Genomic DNA, 23,108 nt, shown 5'->3' on the forward strand with positions numbered 1-23,108 from the left:
TGTTCTTTTTTTTTTTTATATATATTTTTTATCCCACGATTTTGTCCACCAACCTAGTCCCCATATATGGGGGACAAGGGGAGAGCAACGGACTTGAACTCATGCTTCCTTCATGCCTGAGTGTCCAAGTTGCTCCTTTACACCTGACAGGGGGGAGTTTCCCTGGTTGGACGTAGCGTGTGGAAGGAACACGTTATTCCAACCAGTTCCTTTCCCCTCCATCAGGCGCCCCGGCTGGCCAGGGGGAGGCAGTTTAGTGACCAGGATTACTGCATGTTTTTTGTGAGGGTACCTACCCGAGCACTGTTCTAGTTACAAAATATGGCACAAGACATTTCACAGCTCCCAAAAAAGAAATATGCCTTTTTTTTTTTACACAAACACAAACGGGAAAAGTAAAACAAAAATACCCCAATGGCAGCCCCTCACCTTCAGAGGGGAAAGAATACGGAACTCCCTGCTAGTGCTAAATGGAGGAATTGTCTGTGCAGCCACCTTAGACCTAGGTGCTCTGCTGGCGGTACGGTTCTGTTCCATCCCCAGTGTAGCCCGGCCATAAGCCCACAACATCGCTGAACAAATACAGCTTCAGCGAAAGGAAAAATATATATATTCTATACCATTACACTTACTATCCAGTATCCAGTATGTTGCTTTTCAGAGATCAGACCCCCAACATAAAGATTATTCTGCCCCCATTTTAAATCATATTTTCATTATTATTGAGGTATACCATGCCAATTGTTTGAGATTATGTAATTGCATCGCTTGTTGTAACATCTGTATTTAATTTGGCCATGCGTTGGGCTTCATAACTCTGTATTTTATGGGCTAAGACAAGTGATATAAATTTGTATGAGGAAAACTACCCCATTTGTTATTTATAGCATTAAGGAAGTGACCTCTGAAGTAATGAAAGCGTTCTAATTATTGGGCATGTTGCAATGTTGCCTAAACCAGATGAGCTGTTTCCGGGCTTGTTTACAATGAACAATCTTGCATCAAGTTGCATGTGGTTGGTAACTCTGGTATCATAATCTTATATTAGAGATTTCTGGTGGAAGTACAAACAAAGACTCCTTGTTCATCGAATAAGTAGTGATTGAACGTCCTCCACTTACTTATGTTTTGTGTAAACCAAAGATCTAGCTTAATCTAAGCCCTTAGATGACCTAGTCAACAAAATAGACATTTGGGGTCCTTGGCTTCAGTTTCATCAATCAGCTACGCTTCTTTCTTTTCTGTTGGCAGTAATGCTTTTGAGGTTCCCAGTATTTTTCCATGTCATATATTCATTTTCAGTAAATCATTGGCTTTATATGAACTAGTAAACTTTGCTCTTCATGCTTGCTCTGCATAATAGTCTTTCACTGGTTATCATACAGAAGCTATCATGTGTGACTCAACCATACAGAAGCTATAGTGTGAAGAGGCTTGTGCACTGTATGCACAGTAGTCTCGTGTAGCCAGACAACTATTCCACAATCCCCTAAATGCTATATGATCCATTCTACCGAATTGGTTCAAATTCAGAGTTGAAAATTGTGTGTATGCTATGCAAAATATCTTGAGGTTTGACTTTTAACGTTTTCTCAGAAAACTTAAAAGAAAATATTTTTCTGAGCTCAATTGCACCCAAAAAAACTGAACTTTTATCATTCAGTAGATTTTCTGTGGTCTGGGGTTTTCTAGCTCAAACAAGAGTCCACAAATCCCATATGACATAGAATCTGCCTGCAGATGTCACTGTTTTCACTGTTTTCATTGCAGCTCAAAAGGCTTCAGAACACACACACAAAATTCCAGACCACAGAAAATCCACTCAATGTTCAAGTTTGGGTGTGTTTAATCGAGACATAAAACCTAAAAGAAAAAAGACATTTTTAAATAAATAAATTGATGTCATGATACCTTAAGTCTGACTTTTTGTCAAGCTAACGGGTCATAGGCCTGGGCCGTGGCTCAGCGGTCCAGGCACCTTGGCTGGTAAGCCAGCCTTACAGCGTGCTGGGGGTTCCAGTCCCGATCCCGACCAACTTTGCTGTGTCCTCCCCCCATCTTTCTCCACCTACCTACTTGTTAACTGTCAAATAAAGGCAAAAAAGCCTAAAAGAATATAAAAAAATAATGATAATAAAAAAAGCTAACAGGTCATAGTCAATGCATTATATAGTCTTTTACAACATGTATAATTAACGGCTGAAAATTAATAATGCTGGTCCATGTCAAAAAGGCCAGCTTTCAGGCCTGTTGGCCCCCATGACCCACATCTTAGACCATGTTGCCGCCCACTGTCTTCCATATAGCCCTTTAGTGTCCCCCTCGCAGAAGAGACCTGACAGCGCTATCCCTCAGCATGATCACAGGTCTTTCTCACTCCGTCTATTTTTAGGCTCAATGGGTTATTTATGACGGTCTTTGCCTAGTAGCAGTATGCTCTATTCCATGTTGCCGATGCCCACACTGTGTAATTTACTGTGATTCACAGTGCATATCTGCATAACATGTAAAGGCTCCACTGACCATTTTAATGTTTAGATAACATTAAGCTTTAAATCCCCCCTTGGCATCTCAATCAATCTAATGAAAAATGTGTTTTTCCCCCCTATGCATTTGAAGGGATGACTGAGAGCTGTTGTTTGAAACTGTAGCATCAGTTATAGTGTTTTGCCACTGATTTGAGGCGAACGTCTTGCTTAACATCTGCCCACCTGAGTGATTAGAGAGTGTTGGACTTGTAATATTGGTTTATATTACATGAGAAGATGGGTCCCTTCCAATTGAAGCGAAGCGGTCATGTGACGTGAACACTGTTGTCTTTCAAAGTGTTTGCTAGAGCAATACAGCTCATGTGCTGACTCTGCAGTGGAACATCAAAGCAGAACGATGCTGATTGTGATGTTTTATCTGTTGGCCTAATCTCCACCCCGTCGGAGTTCTGATTCACCTTTTTAACCCACTTTCACCTTTATTCACGGTTAACATGTACTCTAAACATATGCCATAACCTGTTTACCCCATTAACCCCTTTCCTTCATTGTGGAGGAAATGGATGATGCCCTCTGTAATTTTGAAAGGCGATATGGCCTAAATTTGATATCAGTGTTTGTTTTTTTGCTTGATATTTTTGTCTATGTGATGACTATATTTACCATACCATTAGAAAATAAATTATATATATATATATATATATATATATATATATATATATATATGCTCATTTCTGTGTCATTGCTTCGACCTGAAAATTACTGTTCTGTTTACTCCTTCCTGATGGAAGGAGAACAGTAAGTAACGGTGTAATGAAATATTTGATTGAACCCACTCAATTATTAAATGTGGGTGCTATTTGGCTACCGTGGTGTCTCCACAAGGACATTATGCTATGGTATGTAGCTACAGGGTATGTTATATTGCAGAGGGAGTTGTGGCAACCAAACTATTTATTGGGCTGACTCATTACCATTGTGTCACACAGTACCGGTGTCTACTGTGAGTCATCTGAAGCCATTACTGTGTTGTGAATGGCTGCCAATGTTGATTTGTTGTTTTATTGACTTTTATTACCCAGCACTTAAAAAAAGGCATTTAGATGATGTTGGCACAAATCTGAAATGGCTTCCGTTCCATACGCCTTCCTTCTGTGTGCCCTCCTCCACATCAGTTATTAACCACTTTCAACCTGGTGTCCCTATTATTGTGTTCAATTATTGTGAAAATTACAGATCTACAAGCTCACAAAGTCACAATGCATTGTCATTCGTTGTCGTGTGTCGCGTGTATTGTGGACTTGTGGATCTGCTATGCCACACAGTATAACGTAAGTATAAAATGGGGCATAAGTGCTTAATTAGACCTATGAGGATTGTATATTTGTATTGCTGTCTCATTGAATTCTATTCAGTATGGGCTCAGGTGACTTATATTAGGGGGGCTAGGTGATGTGGACAAAAATATCACAACATTGATTGACTACCTCTATTGATATTGTGAGAACTATTAATGCTTTCACAAAATGTACACAGAACTAGAAACTAGTGTTGTGCCACATTGTTTCCATCAATGGTTCAAACTGCGTTAGGCTACTACTCCTTCAACTTCACTTCATCTCCTAGTTTGTGATATTAGTCCTGAAAAGAATATCCTATGGAGAGATGTGTTTTACAATTCTTGGTTGTATAAAGATAAGTTTTGGTCGGTTAGAGAAGTGCATGGCAGCAGAAAGACGGTGTCATCGCGTCTCAGTTCATTCATTGACAGTGTGCAGGCATGTTACTATAGCAACCCGACACTGGCACTACATGTGTTGCAGCCGAATGTGTTGCAGCCGAATGTATACTTTGCAATACAACGGGGCAGTGCGCCAAAAATAGATCTACAAGGTCACAACACGTTGTGGAGTGTGGACGCAAACTTTTTTCTCAAGTTCAGAAGCGCAGTGGCTAAATCGTTGAGATGTATCCTTTTTGAGAAGATACTCAATTGTGTATTTTGTCCCCCTATGAGTGTGACTGAAAAAAACATGCAAAAAACACGTGAGTTAGTCTGCGAGATAAGGCCCTTCACGTGAGCTTTTGGTGATGACTGTTGAGTGATGTGTGTTTAACTGAACTCTAATCTGTGTGTACTGAACTCTAATCTGCGCTACTGGCATGCCCTCCTGACGTTGTGTATTCTTACTTGGGTGGAGGGGTTTGGACTTGGGAGATTAGGAGGGAGCTTTTGTGTCGGGAGATGGGGCAAGGGAGGCACATGTGCTCTATTTGAACCCATCACCCAGATCAGATCTACTTCCTATATACAAAACACATTGTGTGCTGCTGTCACCACTCACCATTTGTCATTTCTCAGTTATTGAAAATGTCTGATTGTTGGTATAATCAAAGATGGATCAAGTTTCCCTCTGGCAGCAGTAGAAATAGTTTAGGTGGGGGTGGGGCGTGGTTCAAGTAGGGGGAAGAGGGCTCATGACTTGCAGCCCAGGGCTTAATGCCTATGAATGCTCCTGTGGATGGTTTGCATGACTGTTTCCACATGGTGTGAAAGGGGGATGGGGGTGGGGACGACACACGCTGGAGGGAAGGGGAAGCACAGGCAGATCGCACCAACTGCTCTGAAAAGTAGGTCAGTTGGTCAAAGTACACGGTAGAGCCTCCATTCCCTGCTCGTCACTCCTCAGCCTCTACATCTCTACATTCATATTGCTCCCCCATGCCATGGCGCCCCTCCTCCAAAATGCCTCTTATATAGCCCGTCTGCTACCATTTATCGTTTTCGTCTGCCCTAAGTGCCCCCCCATGTCACTCGGCAGAGAGCCCTTCTAGAGCTCCAGCTTCTGCGCACACAAACATTAAACGTAAAGCTCAAATTTCCCCAGTGAAGACTTAAGTGAAGCTCTTTATTATCTGATTTTTATTCATTTTAGTTTTTGGAATGTTAGTCAGTGGAAAGTTTTCTGGACCTCATTCTTGTTCACCTCTCACAATGGGCTGAGTTTCCTGGACAACCTGGCGGGTTGCCAGGTCTCTGGTTGAAGGGAGGTTTTCATTTGCTAGGTTTTTAGTTGAGGGTTTTTCCTCTGGGCTTGGCTGACTGGTGTTATAGGGTTGGCTGCCTCATAGTAAACCTTGGTGCAAATGTAGGTCTCCCCACCACTCGCTCAGGAAACTTGCAAGTGGTAGAAATGCCTTTGTTAACTGCTGCCACCCTGCCAGCACTCATTGCTGAACTTATCACGTTTGGCGCTATCACATTCCTGCAGGCAATTCTGCTAGGTGTGTGGATTTCACCATGATTCATACAGTACGTACTGTACATTAGACCCCTGGAGTCAATGGGCCCTTGTTGACCCATCAACACGCATGGGAACTTCAGCTTTGTTTCGTTTATATACAGTACATCTACAAGAAGACTATGTAACAGCAGTTTAATCTTTTTGCCAGCCTTACCATCATGCTGGTAATGGTTTGTATCGGAATAACAATGAATGTGGCATGTAGAATTGGATGCCATGGGGTTTGTAGAAAATGTTGTGAGGTTTGTTTGTGAAGACAGTTGGTTTTGAGGGCTTTGGTAATAGACTTCATTTTGATATGCTGTGGCTCTTTTCACTTTGGTAGGAAAGTAGGTCAAAGTTACATGCATTCCTCTCATTTCACAGCCCTGCGCCAGAAAAAACAGTCCCGCTGCTCTACACCCCGAACTGTATGCATGCTTGTGGCTGACTGTGCATATGAATGTTTACGTGTCAGTGAAAACACTATTCCTTTTTATTTGTATGTGCTCAACATAATTTTTATGAAATTTCACATCCTGGAATGGGTCACGTTTTTCCTCTACTAAAGCCTCACACTTGAGTTGTATTAAATTAGTGGCGTGTTGCTAGTTATCAGTACAGACATTCAAATGCTAACTGACATTATTTTTCAGGGCTCATAACTAAGATTAACATTTGAAACCCATCATATGTGAAACTAAAGTGTTTTTGACCTGAATGAATCGCAGACCTACCAACCTGCACGTATTTTGCGTAGAAATGCAATTCTAGGTCTCAGTACGCACGTACGACATTCACAACGATAACCACGCAATTTTGGGTTAAGGGTGAAATCATCCCCCAACTAATAGTTAGGGGATGATTTGCTGAGCAGAATCATGGGCAGAATGGTGAACTTTGCAAAGACATGTGAAGTCATTTTGCTGCTCATAGATTATATAGTAGCAGGAATTATGTTAAATATATTGAACCGAGCCATCTTGTCTGAACAAGCTGGTCCATCTGGTTCCATTGCCAAAGTTAAATTACACACGTGTCAATCAGCCAGCGATCGAAAGGGAATATATATACCGGTATATATTTTGGGAACCAGTGGGAACAGTTTTGCACCTCATTCACACAGGCAAAGAGAGGTGATTTTGTGTGAAAAACTGTCATGATATGGAGCGTTTTTCATTGCTTGCGACGTCGTCTGAACCGATCAAAGTAACCAATAAATAATAGCGTGTATATCTCAACGAATACAAGTGTTTGGGGCCGTGAAACCTCGTCATCTATGTGAAATGAATAAGTATGGTTTATCAACAATGAGCCTATGAATGATTATACAGACTAGACCAGTGTTTCCCAACCTTTTTTATCTCGGGGAACACCTAGGGAGGTGGGTGTGTGTGTGTGTGTGTGTGTGTGTGTGTGTGTGTGTGCGCGCGCGCACAGTGTTGGGATTAATAAAGTGACAACTTTTACTCCATTACCATTATCCAAATTAATTCCTTATTATATATATATTTTTTTAAATACATTTTGGAGAAAAAATAGCTCATATGCAATGTGAAATGCCACCTAATTCTTAATCCTTTTCCTTGTCTTTATTATGGGCCAACTTGTGAAAGCTGCATGCTTTTATTGTGAAGGGTCTCAGTTCTCACAGCCTGCATATTTCCACATGCTAAACATAGCTGATCGACGAGCTCACAACACGTTGCGTCCGCAACGCGTTGTGAGCTTGTCGATCAGCCATTTTCAGCATGCAAGCATAACACGTGTACGAAAAATCTGCCTAACGATGATGTCACTGGTGGTCGTGGACGGGTTTCTGAACTGCCTACAGCTGTTTATTATGATACACTTTTCATTTCATAAAAAAAAAGGGTTTTCTTTTTTTTTCTTTTTTTTTTTTTTTAAACCGCGGTAATGAACCCGATACCGTGGTATCCGTTACATACCGGCGGTATGGCGATTTTGCCCTAGTGTACGACAAAGAATAAATCAGGCATCACTGCGCTTCTGTGGACTGTGGAGGGAGGGAGATATATTTTGTTGGCCGAACGAGGCGATCATGTTTGGACCTCTATGGACGGCTATTTTGGACAGCTATTTTTCGTGGCACATTATGTTTAATCATAACAACGTCACGTTTACTTTAGCTCCTCAGTGTTTGGGTCGGGACATGTATGTGTCTGCTGTCTACGTGCATATGCGCTCTGCGGATGCATCTAAGCATTAACATTTCATTGGCCGAGGGTCGTTAGAGTCTATTGTTCTGTGTTGTTGTTATCGCACGTCTAATGGTTAGACGTGTGACAACAACGACGCAACAATAGGAAGCCTGCAGCCCAGTAGCTATAATATTTCTTTCGGGGGAGGGATAGTGTTACTTTAGGTAAAATTAGGCGGAACACTTGGACACATCAAACGGAGCACCAAAGCTCCGCGACACACAGGTTGGGAAACACTGGACTAGACTATATAGACTATCAGGTCGATTAACCAGTTCCAATAATATTACTAATCATATTACAGTTTTTAGAGCTGGGGGCGTGTGGTATGTCATATTGCAATTTTGGGCATGTTAAGAAGCGCTTTCGACACCCCGTGCATTGCGCAAAACGGCCTTGAATTAGTCATGGGTGTGTTTAAGGCGTGTTTGAGACGTACCCAATCAACATGTCCGTACTATTCTCTTTACCAGTCAGCTGATGTCACATACGGAATGCGCACTTTGGGGATCGTGGTATTACATTTCTTCAGGCTGGCAGCCTGGCACCATAGAAGACATGACATGACTTTGTCACATTTGGGTTAATTATTCCTATTGCACTGCATGCTATCACCTTTATGCCTCAAAAGAACAGACCCACCTATACCTTTCAGATCGGAATGGAACTGCGAGTAGATAGCAGCATATTGGCAAATTGGCAATCCATGCATAATGTTCCCAGAATCGTCTAACCCCCGAACATGCAAGTTCGTTTGATATTGTTTAATTCGATAACGATAGAACCATGTACCATACAGCGAATGAAAGCAAGATTCCTAAGGAATATGGAGATTTTTACATTTAATAAAACGGTTGAGAAATGAGAGAACCATGAGTGTTTATAGGCTAATATCAACGTTTTATCAACGTTTATCAAAGACAAACGGGCTGTGAACTTGAAGAGCTCAATCACCATCCCGACACGGAAGAAATATAGCCTAGTAGTGCATGCATGTACAGTCAGTCCGGAAAGTATTCAGAACGCTTCACTTTTCCCACATTATTTTATGTTACAGCCCTATTGATAATAGGAATAAATTCATTTTTTTTCTCAGAATTCTACACAAAATACCCCATAATGACAACATGAAAGAAGTTTTGTTATGATTTTTGTAAATTTATAAAAAATAAAAAACTAGAAATATCACCTGTGCATAAGTATTCAGAACGTTTGCCATGAAGCTCAAAATTGAGCTCTGGTTCATTCTGTTTCCACTGATCTCTCTCAAGTTGTTTCTACAGCTTAATCGGAGTCCACCTGGTGAATTCAGTTGATTGGACTTGATTTGGAAAGACACACACCTGTCTATATAAGCTCTCACAGTTGGCAGTGCATGTTGCAACACAAACCAAACATGAAGTCAAAAGAATTGTCTTCAGACCTCCGAAACAGGATTGTTTCGAGGCACAAATCTGGGGAAGGGTACAGAAAAATTTCTGCTGCTTTGAAGGTCCCAGTGAGCACTGTGGCCTGCATCATCCTTAAATGGAAGAAGTTTGGAACCACCAGGAATCTCCCTAGAGCTGGCCGCCCGCCTAAGCTGAGCAATCGGGGGAGAAGGGCCTTAGTCAGAGAGGTGACCAAGGACCCGACGGTCACTCTGTCAGAGCTCCAGCGTTCCTCTGTGGAGAGAGGAGAAACTTCAAGAAGGACAACCATCTCTGCAGCAATCCACCAATCAGGCTTGTATGGTAGAGTGGCCAGGCGCAAGCCCCTCCTTACTAAAAAGCACATGGCAGCCCGACTGGAGTTTGCCAAAAGGCACCTGGAGGACTCTCAGACCATGAGAAAAAAAATCCTCTGGTCTGATGAGACAAAGATTGAACTATTTGGCATTAATTCCATGCGTCGTGTTTGGAGGAGACCAGGCACCGCTCATCACCTGGAGAACACCATCCCTACAGTGAAGCATGGTGGTGGCAGCATCATGCTGTGGGGGTGTTTTTCATCAGCAGGACCTGGGCGACTAGTCAGGATTGAGGGAAAGATGAATGCAGCCATGTACAGAGACATCTTGGATGAAAACCTGTTCCAGAGTGCTGTTGACCTCAGACTAGGACGACGCTTCATCTTTCAGCAGGACAACGACCCAAAGCACACAGCCAAAATATCAAAGGAGTGGTTTCAGAACAACCATGTCAATGTCCTTGAGTGGCCCAGTCAGAGCCCAGACCTGAATCCCATCGAACATCTCTGGAGAGATCTGAAAATGGCTGTACACCGACGCTCCCCATCCAACCTGATGGAGCTTGAGAGGGTCTGTAAGGAAGAATGGGCCAAACTGCCCAAGAATAGGTGTGCCAAACTTGTAGCAACCTATTCAAAAAGACTTGAGGCTGTAATTGCTGCCAGAGGAGCTTCTACAAAGTATTAAGCAAACGTTATGAATACTTATGCTCATATGATTTCTTGTTATTTTTATTTTTAATAAATTTACAAAAGTCGCATCAAAACTTCTTTCATGTTGTCATTATGGGGTGTTTTGTGTAGAATTCTGAGGAAAAAAATGAATTTATTCCTATTATCAATAGGGCTGTAACATAAAAGAATGTGGGAAAAGTGAAGCGTTCTGAATACTTTCCGGACTGACTGTATATGCACTGTTGCACTTGCACACAGTAGCCTACACACGCTCTTTATTTGTTTCTATTGAAAAACACCAGTAAAATAACGTTTATTATATTTTATTTAATTCAAGTCACGACGAAGGAATGAGTTGAATGCGTGCTGCGTAATGCTGTGGCCACGATGGTATGGTCTTCACTGAGTTCGCTCGTAGCATTTTATTGAAGAAGACTTGAATCCGGGTGTGATACAGCATATGAAAGCAAACTTCCCAAGGATTATGGATATGTTTTTATTTATTTTTAAGGTTGAGAAATGAAAGAATTATGGCCGTTTCTAATCTCAACATTTTACAAAAGAAAGACGCAAAAAAAGGCTGTTGCCATGTCTCATAGAAACAAGTAAATAGGTCTATAAAAATAAGCGCATATAACAGGGGTCTGCAACCTATTTTAAATGAAGTGCCATGTTTTTATTTTCTAGATAGTGAGTCTGCCATATCCAGATTAATTTTAATGACACCACATTAAAATAAAAAAACATATTTTGATTGTCCACAAATATAAAGTTCTTCCTTATTTTTAAATATGTTCTTGCACATTGTTATAATGATCATTATATATATCCCCCTGCAGTCAGAGTTCATAGTTTTAATGAATGAATGTGTTGCATTGTGAGCTGGTATAGATCTGCTATTTTCAAAAGTAATCTTGGAATTTTTTTATTTAATTTTTGGATTAGCCGTCCTTAGTTGGGCAAATGCATTCATCTGGGGATCCTTGACATGGGAATGTGCTGTGTGAGGATCACTGGTTTAAACAACATTAGGAGAAAAGCCCAAATAACCACTTTAGAAACAAGAAAAGCAACCACAAAATAGTACAACTACCAATATTTACAAGCAACTTTACAGAAAAAGAAGCCGCTTATAATAAACAGACATGGCAACACTCTACCAGCCTCCCAGAGCCGCTCAAGTGTAAAATCAAACAGTGCTTGTTGCGTTTATGAGGTGGTCAGACCCACGTCTAATCGTTATGCGCTGAGTGTCTTTAGGTCAAGGGGCTTAATAGCAAATTGCGCAAAGCGAAAATAATTAACATATGGACACTCCCACAATGCTAAAATATTCAGGAACGCCGTATGCCATAATGTGTGTGCGTTCAACACGGGCCGAGTGCGTTCAACACGGGCCGATATGCCTTTCATAATACCATTGTGCGCAGAGCGAGGGCAATTTATGTATTACCACATGGTAAAACGCACCTTCAAAATCTAGGCCTATATGTTAAAGGACCACTTCACCACTTTTCAACCTATCTTCATGATAAAATGGCACGATTTTTTTCTACTCAGTCTGTGTCTCATAGGAGGGCTGTGGGCAGTTTGGAAACCGTCTTCCAGTGACATCATCATTAGGCAGATTCTTTTTTAAACAAGATTTTTTTTACAAAAATGTTTAGATTTTCATTATCGTGAGAACGATGGCTTCCATTTTCGCATTGGAACTTTTCAGGACTAGAAAGCCTGCAGTTTTTATTGGCTTGTATTCCCCATCGATGATGTCACTGGAAGACGGTTTCTGAACTGCCCACAGCCCTCCTATGAGACACAGACTGAGTAGAAAAAAAATTCGCCATTTTTTTCATGATAATTAGTGAGGACCTATTATATGAAGATAGGTTGAAAAGTGGTGAAGTGGTCCTTTAACTCAGTCTGAGCAAGTAGGCAAGGCAATTTTATTTATATACCGCCTTTCATACACATTCAAACAAAGTACATTACAGCCCAGAGTCCAGACTATCAGGCTATCTATCAAGCCTAGTTGATAGACATCATTGTGAGTAAGCAATGTTAAATACATGTTTTTAAATTGTACTTAAAAACGTCTGTAGTTGGAATTTCCAAATGTCTGGAATATTGTTCCAGGTTTGTGGTGCATAGTAGTGAAATGCTGCTTTACCATGTTTTGTTCCAACTATGGAGTGAACAATTGGTAGGCCAGCCCCAGATGACCTAAGGGTTCTAGAGGGTTCATATGGCTTCAGCACAGAGCCGAAGAGTTTGATCAATCCTCAAGGGGGCCCGTCCCCCCCCCCCGCAGCCCCGCTGCGGATTTATTTATTTCCCAAATGGTCTAAAAATGAGTTATTTTAGCATACTTTTACCAATGAATTAGCCTATACACAGACAACGACTTATCAGCCTATTTTGGACGATATGGGTCTTTTCTCGAGTCAGTGTGTAGTCACTAGTCTGTGTAGGGTTAGGTCTCTTTGGTGAATTCTTGATCAGTGTTATGTCACGAGTCAAGAACAACTACCATGAAATTCTGACACGCTTTGATGTTGTGGACATCTGGCTAGGTGAAAACAAAAGAAACCCGATTAGCATTTGAGACTTTTAACACCTCTTGGACGGCCGGCGGAGTAGTCTCTCAAGACAGACTGAGGAACAACAGGGGAGGCGCTGTTTTCCCGAATATTTGACGATGGGATTCTCATATTGCCGGCGGAGAGGTCCAAAATATAATGTAAATGTAAAATGTCCACGAAAATCTTCATGGGGGCCTAAAGGGGCCCTGGGAGTCTTCATGGGGGCTGCGGCCCCGTGGCCCCCACAGACTCTACGTCGTTGCTTCAGCATGTCTGAGATTTTATTTACCACTCTAAATGATTCATTCATTTATATTACAATTAACACAGCTATTTTCTCTGTTTCTCCTCTATAGGATCGTAAGCTGTCCAAGTCAGAGAGACAGCGGTTCAAAGAGGAGGCAGGAATGTTGAAAGGACTGCAGCATCCCAACATTGTCCGTTTCTATGACTCTTGGGAGAGCCCCTCCAAAGGCAGGAAGTGCATTGTGCTGGTCACTGAACTCATGACATCTGGCACGCTCAAAACGTAAGTCTCAAATTCTGGAACACATGTGCTTAAAGGAGAATTTCGGGCTAGAAGGCTTTCTTACCTTTATTTATTATATTACGTCCCCACCAAAGAGGTCCAGGTGTTATTTTGTGCAAAAAAGCCATTATTGGCTATTTCCCCTACTACCATACAATGGGGTGTGGGTTTTAGTGCTAATTCGCTTATTTCCATCGCTCAAAAATCTTTTTTTTGTATATATCTTCTCTTCATAATGTAAATCCCAAAGGGCACACTTTACTACTTATTTAGATGAAATAAGCAAATTATCACTAAAACCCACACCCCATTGAGGGCGTATGGTAGTAGGGGAAATGGCCAATAATGTGTTTTTGCACAAAATAACACCTGGACCTCTTTGGTGGAGACTACAAATAAAGGTAAGAAAGCCTTCTAGTCCGAAATTCTCCTTTAATATATTTAAATGATCACATGCACAGGCAGGATATCAACTTTGAAGAAAAAAAAGGACGAAGAAAGGCTCAACAGTTTTCTCAGTGCTTCAGGCAGGATATACTACATGCACAGGCAGGATATACTTAGTTCATACTGGTCATCAGTGCACTTACAGCGTACTGTTATTTACTAGTTTGATACCAGTGCTGAAATTATGCCTGTTGGCATGACCCAAAAAAAGTGATCGATTGACAATGACAATGATTGTTCGTTGCCAAATTAACAGATCTTCCGCTAACTGCGTCAGACTTGGTACTGACTCAATCTCTATCGTTCCAAAATACCATAAGGTTTGTTTTTCCCTTGAACATTATGAAGAAAGCCCGGCGACAATTTTAACTAAATGATCATTATTATTTTCATGGTGGAAAAGCTTGATTTGCAAGCCAAAGAGTACATCTTTGTGATGTCACTGATCACATGACACCAGGTTCTAGACCTCCAGTTATAGGCTAAATAGAAGGTGCGCACACTTATCCGACACACCAACGGACTGACATGCGGAAACAATGGTCGGACATGCGCTGGTCCCGTGCTTGCGGTTAAGGTTAGGTTAGGTTTGAGGTAGGTTGTCGTTCTCATGACAGTTGGACCAATAGTATGTCTAAACTAAAGCCTTTAAGTACAGTCCCACTACAAATGGAAACGGTCAGAAAAAAGTTGTTCAAATATGTTTTAATGGGGGCGCCCGGCCCGCTAGCCCAGCGGTCCAGGAGCATGGCACATACAGTCTCTGGCCTGATGAGTCCCTCATTTGTTTGGAATGGATGATTCACCAAGCAGAGGAATGTCGCTCCCTGTTTTATTTAGATTTTTAGAGTCCCGTTCCGACGATCTTTGCTGCATGTCTCTCCCCATCTCTCCCTCCCTCTTTCCTGTCTTATCTTCACTTGTCTAGAACCCATCGATAAAGGCAGAAAAGCCAAAGTTTTAATGTAAATGTGACAGGCTTGAAAAGACGTCTATTAGAAATGTTGTTTTGCTTCACCAACAATATAATTCTTAATAATTCGCATTGTAATCTACCTATGGTGAGCAAGATACACCAGCCTTTCTATATCTTTTTATTTATTTTATTTGTTAAATAAATATTAGTCTTGATGATGTTTAATTCTGGATCTTGTGTAGATATCTGAAACGATTCAAGGTGATGAAGATTAAAGTGCTGCGGAGCTGGTGTCGACAGATCCTGAAGGGGCTTCACTTCCTGCACACTCGGGCTCCCCCCATCATCCACAGGGACCTCAAATGTGACAACATCTTCATCACAGGCCCCACAGGGTCTGTCAAGATAGGAGACCTGGGACTGGCCACACTCAAGCGGTCCTCGTTCGCCAAGAGTGTCATAGGTAAGACTATAAGTCACTGCGGCTGCCTCCTGTTGCCAAACTGCCATGTGACTGACTTAATGCCAATGATTGTATTGAATGATGTTGGTATTTAGAGTTGGGGTTTTATGTTTTAGTTTTTTGACAGTGTGGTTTAAAAACAGACCACAGTGTTTCAGCTCTCTCTCAAACCACAGCTCAAATGGTGGCCAGATTTTGTGGCTGATAACCACAAGCATTTTCTACCATTGCCCTCACGCAGCATGTCGACTAGGTTTGGTCCTGTGATAGAATCAATTTATCTTTTTCCCTTTAAACCGGGAAAGGTTCTTTTTCCTTTCAGGCACCTACTGAAAGTAAGTAGCGCCAGAAATTTCTCTTTGAATTCTACATGAATATTGTCATGCAAATGTCCTGTCTTATGAAATGCAAGTTAACTTGGCTGGGGCTAAAGGTATACCCCTTGCCTTCTGTCTTAGACTGGTCTTTGTTCTGTGGTTTGGAAATATGTGGTCTGTTTGCCAGTGATGCCAATAATATTTAACGTCTCTCTCTATGGGTTTGCTTCAACAGGTTGTTTTTGCTAGTGTTTGTCTCTTACTGTCTTTTAAAACATTTTCAGGACAGCAGAATCTTTTTGCTCGCTTCCCTGTCAAGGGAGGTCTTTTCCCTTCTTCCACCAACCCCCCCCCCCCCCCCCCCACTCCCCTGTATCAGCTTGTTTTTTTACTTTCACATTCTTGGGTATGTTTTTAAAATGTAGGCTCTAGCCTCAGCTGTGCCCCATTCTGCTGTATGGAATGAATAGGGTACGGCTGGTCATTAAGTAAGTATGCACTGATATGGGCCTGGTAAGTCTGCTAAGTGTGCTGTGACACACATCATTTCCAAAACAATTAAATTCAAATAACAATCTTGAGTTTTTCTGTGTATGACCTGAGATTGAAAGCAAAGTTATCAGTAATTTCATGAAAGCTGGTGTACAGACACACCGTTGAGCTCAGTAGCTAGCTATGGGATATGCTTCTCTCAGACTTGACCATAACACTTTTCCTCGTACAGCTCAACTGGAGACGGTAAGTTGGACATCCAAAGGTAAGTTTAATAAAAATTGTGTTTTTTTTCTTTTAACTTGGTTGTGAGGTAAGGTCTTGACACAAGTTACTTCCATAGCTAGTCTTATTTATAAAAGTTCATTGGCATTCAAAATGGCAATCTGACAATCTGTGTTATCCTTGAGTGCCTCTCTGTAAAATGCTATATTGACAGGTTATATCTAACAACCATTCTGACAAATAAATGTGTGTTCTGTACATTGGCTTTCTGACATTAGATATTATTATGCCTCATAAATCAAGGTCCTACACAGACAAACGCGTGCCTCTTTCTCTCCAGTCTAACTGAGCCCAGCTTCCCCATTCTTTTTTTCTGTCCTTTTTGCTTTCCTCCCCCTCTCCTCTTTTTCTCCTCTTCCTCCAACTCTCTGCTCGCAGGTTCTACCCCCCCTCAGGAGACGGCAGCAGCAGGCTGGTCACTCCTCCTCGCCCTGCGCTTCCTCAGCCCATCACGGGTTCGAGGAGCGAGAGAGAGGGCGCGGTGGGTTGTGAGAGACCCTCTCACTCGAGTCAGTCAGGGAGAAAGAGAGTTCTGAATAGTTGTTTTGATTTAAGGTACCCCTGAGTTCATGGCGCCTGAGATGTATGAGGAGAAGTACGACGAGTCAGTGGATGTGTATGCCTTTGGAATGTGCATGCTGGAGATGGCCACCTCAGAGTACCCTTACTCAGAGTGCCAGAACGCTGCACAGATCTACCGCAGAGTCACCAGTGTAAGTCGTCCCTTCAGCCCTCTGTGTCTTCCCCTTTCTACCAGCACCCCCCCCCCCCTCCCCCACGCCTTCACGTTTGCTGTGCAAGATATATCCCCCTCAAGAATGATCTGCCCAGTCGCTCGTCCATCGCTTGCACAGAGCTCTTGCTAATTTTTTTGTTAAGGCTATATAAGCTTTGTACCTTCCAGCACCTCTGTTTCCCCTTTCAGCATCACCTCATTCCTTTGTCTTCTGCTCTCTCTTTGGCTGTTCCATGCTGTCCTCTGCCCTCCACCCTTTGCCCCTTTGCGATAAATGCACCAGTTTACAGGCTCTTTTAACAGAAAACACGTTAGCCCCTCCCTCCCGCTATCCAACCAGTTTTTCTTGCTTTGTCCTTATGTTGCGTGTGTGGGTGTTCAGCATATGTACCTGAGGAGTGGATGATTGATGAGGGAATGTGCCAGTGCAGCTATTTTCCTCCCAGCGGATAAGTGATCCGTGTCATGCGTCCAGAATGGCAGAAGCTGTTACAGAAAAACACTCTTCACATTCATGCAGTTAGTCATACTGGATCACTCTTTAAATGCATAGCTCCCTGGTGATTCATGTCCTTAGATTTACTCAAGACTCAAATCACTGAGGCTCATGGATGAAGAAAGAGCTTATCAAGAAAATGTATTTAAAAATCTGCACACCCACTGCCCAAGCTTATCATTAACCACACACAGAACTGAAGGTCTTTGCTGTATTATCAGCTGTACTCTGCAATAGTGTTGAGGCACTGTCTATAGTGTTCTGTAATGTTCTTTTACATCACTGCTAAATATTAAACCTGTTTATTATGACCATAGTACCAAACTGTTCACTTACATTGTTGAGGTAAACGTAAATGAACTCTGGAACAATTGTGCTCTCATCAGACAGCTCTCAGCAAGTTCCCCTGTATTTATGTAGCGCCAGGAAGTCTCCTCCTGACATTGGCCCAATCCATCACTCGACAACAAGGCCCCTGTCTGTTGTCCCATGGCCTCTCCTCACTACCACTTCTCATCGTGTAGTCACTGATGGTGTAAAAACACCATCAGTCAATGACTCATTACCCACCCACCTTTAATTATTTCTGGTTGAATTGGTGGGGAGATGAGCTTTCTAGTGAGTAACCCCATGCACTACTGTGTACAAAGTATTTTCCAAAACATACGGTCACCAATGTTGTCTTACATCCTGTTCATCAGGGCTGCTAAGATTTGACACGGTTAGGTTAAGACTACTGGCACAGAATATCAGAGCAAATGAGGACATCAAAAGATGCTGGAGAGTTTTCACATTAAACAAAATATTTAGAAATAGGTGGGTCATTCTCATTCAATGTTCTGTGTTTCCTGTAGGGGGTGAAGCCAGCCAGCTTCGACAAGGTGGCCATTCCTGAGGTGAAGGAGATCATCGAGGGATGTATTCGCCAGAACAAGGATGAGAGGTCTGTTTTTTTCCTTGCAGTTGTACAATATTGTCAGTCAATCCTGATCGATTATTTTTCTAACCCTGTCCTGCTCTACTCAGGTACTCTATCAAGGATCTCCTGACCCACGCCTTCTTCCAGGAGGAGACGGGGGTTCGTGTGGAGCTTGCAGAGGAGGATGATGGAGAGATGGAAGCTATCAAACTGTGGCTGAGGATTGAGGATGCGAAGAAGCTTAAGGGGAAGTACAAGGACAACGAGGCTATAGAGTTCTCTTTTGACCTCAGCAAGGACGTGCCGGAGGACGTGGCACAGGAAATGGTAATTTCCAGCTGCAGTTCTCTGGTTTGATTTGATAAACCTTTTGTGCTAAATGACTGTACCGGTATAATACATGCATAGTCTATCTACAGCTTTGGCCATATATCGTACATAAGCCTAACGGCCACATTGTTCAGTTGCCATACTCGTCCTACATGATCAACATTGTTTTGCTTGCTATCGCCATGCTAGCCTGAAAGCAACCTATGCTTTTCTGGCTATCCACACTTTTCCTGGGCTGTGTGTGCTCCAGTTCCTGTTGATTTCATTGGTCATCTGACCAGTTTCATTGGCTTTCATTGGATCAAATCGACAGGAACTGGAGCACACACAGCCCAGGAAAAGTGTGGATAGAGGGGCTGAACAAACTAGCGCTGGAAACCGACACCGACCTCCTATTGGTTCACCAACCTATAAGCCCTCCCCAGTAAAACGCAGTGGAGAATAAATATATACATTGATTTTGTTCTGTTCTTTTTAAGTAATTTGGGGATGATATTCACTTTTGGGTTCCAAGTGTGATTATGTTTTTCTGCTTCAGGTGGAGTCTGGCTACGTGTGTGACGGTGACCATAAAACTATGGCTAAGGCCATAAAGGACAGGGTGGCACTCATCTGTCGCAAGAGAACACAGAGGCAGCAGGTCTGTACCATCTCCCTTTGGTCCCATTTGTACAATAACATTCAGGATTTTACTGTGCATAATTGGTTGGTGTTTAAGGTGACTGTTGGTTCATAGGCTTTGCTTGTAGTCCAGTGAAAGGAAGGTGATGTAGGTCATTGTGCTGTGGTTTACTAGTTTTATTACCCTAATTATGGTGGTATGTTATGTTCCCAGCTCAAGGTACTAACACAAAGGAATACACCAACGTTAACCAACAAATATAACAAACACTATAAAATTTGTCCACATACAATAAGGGTACTTGTAGCTCATGAGGTGCAATTCTCAAAATAACAAAGCAGCGTTAATGCTGCTTTGGCAAGCTATATGGACTGCCACATGAAGCACAGCCATTAAGTACACCACACTACCCTGATTGTCAAAGCGAGAGAATTGCAAGAAAAATCATCTCACTGACCTAAGAAAAAGGGAGAAAAAAAAGGAAAACAGGCTAACACCTGACAGTAGCCCTAACATATAGTTGTTCTGGTTTTTATTTTGGTGTACTGGGGGCATTAACAAATCTGCCCTTAATTGAATTAAAGGTCAGAGAGGAGCACGAATTAAAGGTCAGAGAGGAACAGGAACAGAAGACGATAGAAGAAGAACAGCCGGGTCAGTTGCCACCCTCACAGCCGGGCCCACCACCCAGCACAGAGGGCCCTCCACCAGCCACACAGACTGTGCAGCAGCCTGCTCCCTACGCACCACCTCAGTTGAGCCAACCACCCACTCAGCAGATGGCTCCCCAACCCGCATCCCAGCAGAGCCTTCAGACACCCATCTATAACACTCCTCTACCTGTCCAACCCACTGGCCCTGCACAGATCGTCCCTTATTTCCCACAGGCAACAGGGCCTGTCCCAGCTACAGCTGCAGGACAGGGTCAAAGTGTAGTCCCCATCCAGCCAGAGTCGGAGGAGCCTGAGACGGATCAGCTTCAACAGCAGCCACTGCAAGTTGTGGGAGGTGTGTTTTCAGAAAATGTATTAATGTTCAAATATTCGATGACAGTATTGTAACATGATAAGAGAGGTCTTTAATAATTGGTAACCTGTCATCAAGTCAACACTCTTCTTCCTTCTTGCCCCACCTCTTTCAGCCAATCAAATGTTGGAAAGACCCCGGAGTTCCTCCATTCTCCCAGAGCCTGCTCAGCCCGTGATGTCATACAACTCTGTGCCCAATCAGCTTCAGCCCCAGGCCACCTACCCTCAGACACAAACGGAGCAGATACAGCAACAGCAGGTCCCAGTGGTGAGTTGGGTTATAATTGGTATATTAAGTTATCTGTGTTGTAGATAAGAAATGCACTTGCCCTGTCCTTTTCACACCATCTTACTTCCCCTTCACTCAACAGCTGTCCCTCAGTGTATCTACTAACTTGTGCTCTTGTTTTCACTCTGTGGTACATTAGATCCAGCCACAAATCCCAGGTGTACAGCCTACCACCGTTGTTCCTGTTGCCACCTGCGCCCAGTCTGCCCCCTTGGCACTTACTCAGGTACATTGTGTTTCTAAAGTCCAGAGGCCTAACATGCTCTTTGTAGCTTTCCCTTCTGCCTCCAAAACTATGGAATGCAATCAGAACTGCAGCCTCACTCCCAATCTTCCACCATAGTCTGAAAAGTGAAAACCCATCATGGCCCGTAGCAGTTGCCCTAGCCCCGACGACCTTACAGGCGTATGCAAAGGCTCAACTTATGTAACTTGGATAGCATTTTATGCAGACATAGCACTATATAGTATATGCATACCGGTAGTTCCATTATATAAATATTCCACTGTTACGTTCTTAGCTACGTATGTATGTGTTACGTATGTTATGTATGATAACGACTTTTTTATGTATATGATGTATTGCCATGCTTTTTGTTCTTGCTTAATGTAAATCGTTCTGGATTAAGAGCGTACGTGTTACGTATGTTATGTATGATAACGACTTTTTTATGTATATGATGTATTGCCATGCTTTTTGTTCTTGAAATTAAGTTATAAAGGGGTAGGGTTATATAAGTTTTTTACTTCAACCTACTCCTTTCTGAACATACAAAAGTTAAAAAAAAAAGAGAATAAATATATATACTTGCGGCCAGTGAGGCTTGTTCTTTTTTGTTTTTTTATACTTTGGGAATATTATTTTTGTTTTCTATATTGCACTTATTTTAATTCTTTGACTTGTTATGTTCAGAATAAAGTTTTTCATTCATTCATTCAAATCGTTCTGGATTAAGAGCGTCTGCTAAAGGCCTAAATTGTAGCTCCCATATGCCTCTTCTCCTTACCATATGCTACTGTAAAGTTGCTGTCTAAAAAAAAACATGGTCAGTATCAACATAATTATTAGCTGCTATGCTGGCTGTTTTCACGTTTGTCCATTAAGCAATAGAAATTCTTAAGGGCTTCCACAACTATGGAATTTGTGGTATCCGGACATGTTTTCATTGCTAAATCGAAGTACGAAGTGTTGGACCTGATGACATTAGGGAGTTATTTAACAGTCACTTTAGGAACCGGTCTGATTTTAAGTAGCTATGGTATGTTATCCTACAGGTAAGTGCCTGTAGTGTAGAGCATTGGAGAGGAGCCAGTGTACTGTGAAGCTATAGGAGATTTATATCTATTGGGGAATGAAGGAGAGTGACTGTTTAGACCAGTAAGGTTCTTTGACGAGTATCATGTACTGTACGACGTCTAACATAGATGTGTGCTAAAGTTCACATTCTCTTTCTTCCCCCTCCTTATTCCTTCCTATGTTCTGCCCCTGCCACTCCCTCCATCTGTCCCCCCTCATCCTTGTAGCTGCCTACCCAGCAAGTGGTTTTGCCCCCAATATCTCAGACGGCACCTCCCCAGCTGCAGCCAGAGGGCAGCACAGCTTCTCTTCAGAGCTCCACTGCTCTAATACAGACGCAACCTGGAGCTCAGCAAATTCAGGTGAGGTGACACACAAAGAACCTTGAATCATAAATTCACAGTCCCTGTAGCAACATTCTCACACTAATTTCCATTTTATTTTCAAAGTTTCCTCTCTGCTATGGACTAACTTTCTCATTCCATGGTTGTTCTGCACATTTCTTCTGCCTCTTACCACTGCATGCTGCTTAGTCATGGGCCAGTGAGTTGAGTCCTATACTGTCTCCTCCAATCAACGCAGAGCACCTATACTTTCTCTATCAGGCTTCATGCCTCTCTGTCCCACAGGTATTCTCAAGAGCACCAAACATTGTTTTGTATGTAGCGTAGGTGAAGTGTTTGGTTTGCTATCCCTTCTCCCTGAATTCTGTTCAGTCCCTCAGAAATATTGAATTCCAAAGTGCTGTAATATTGCAGCCTGTCCAGACTGTGTGGTTTGGCTCATTCATGTATGAATGTTTGCATTGATTCATGGGTGTACTCTCTGCATTTAAGGCCCCTGCGAGTGTTGCCCAAACACCAGTGGAGCAGCCAGCAGGTACTTCTGTAGTAGCGCCGCTGTCTGTGGAAAGGTAAGAAATCAGAAATTCCAGGTTCTGTTGTCTTTGCCGGACTTATGCAGCT

At 42.4% G+C, this 23,108-nt stretch overlaps 1 protein-coding gene across 5 annotated transcripts in view; it reads left to right on the top strand.

Moving 5' to 3' along the window:
* The window catches only part of LOC310857751 (serine/threonine-protein kinase WNK1-like), a 44,118-nt gene that overhangs the window by 11,262 nt on the left and 9,748 nt on the right, over positions 1-23,108 (top strand). For 4 of the 5 annotated variants that reach the window (XM_083763613.1, XM_083763617.1, XM_083763615.1 and 1 more), the window contains exons 3-14: positions 13,334-13,506; positions 15,112-15,332; positions 16,982-17,139; positions 18,513-18,601; positions 18,685-18,904; positions 19,446-19,547; positions 20,114-20,537; positions 20,671-20,825; positions 20,986-21,072; positions 22,371-22,505; positions 22,677-22,772; positions 22,980-23,056. In XM_083763613.1, coding sequence (XP_083619739.1) covers positions 13,334-13,506; positions 15,112-15,332; positions 16,982-17,139; positions 18,513-18,601; positions 18,685-18,904; positions 19,446-19,547; positions 20,114-20,537; positions 20,671-20,825; positions 20,986-21,072; positions 22,371-22,505; positions 22,677-22,772; positions 22,980-23,056 — 1,937 coding nt within the window. The remainder of the gene's footprint in view (positions 1-13,333; positions 13,507-15,111; positions 15,333-16,981; positions 17,140-18,512; positions 18,602-18,684; positions 18,905-19,445; positions 19,548-20,113; positions 20,538-20,670; positions 20,826-20,985; positions 21,073-22,370; positions 22,506-22,676; positions 22,773-22,979; positions 23,057-23,108) is intronic. The other variant, XM_083763616.1, reaches the window with a different exon arrangement.

Source organism: Protomyctophum parallelum (genome assembly GCF_964188405.1).
Source record: "Protomyctophum parallelum genome assembly, chromosome: 4".
Taxonomy (NCBI): domain Eukaryota; kingdom Metazoa; phylum Chordata; class Actinopteri; order Myctophiformes; family Myctophidae; genus Protomyctophum; species Protomyctophum parallelum.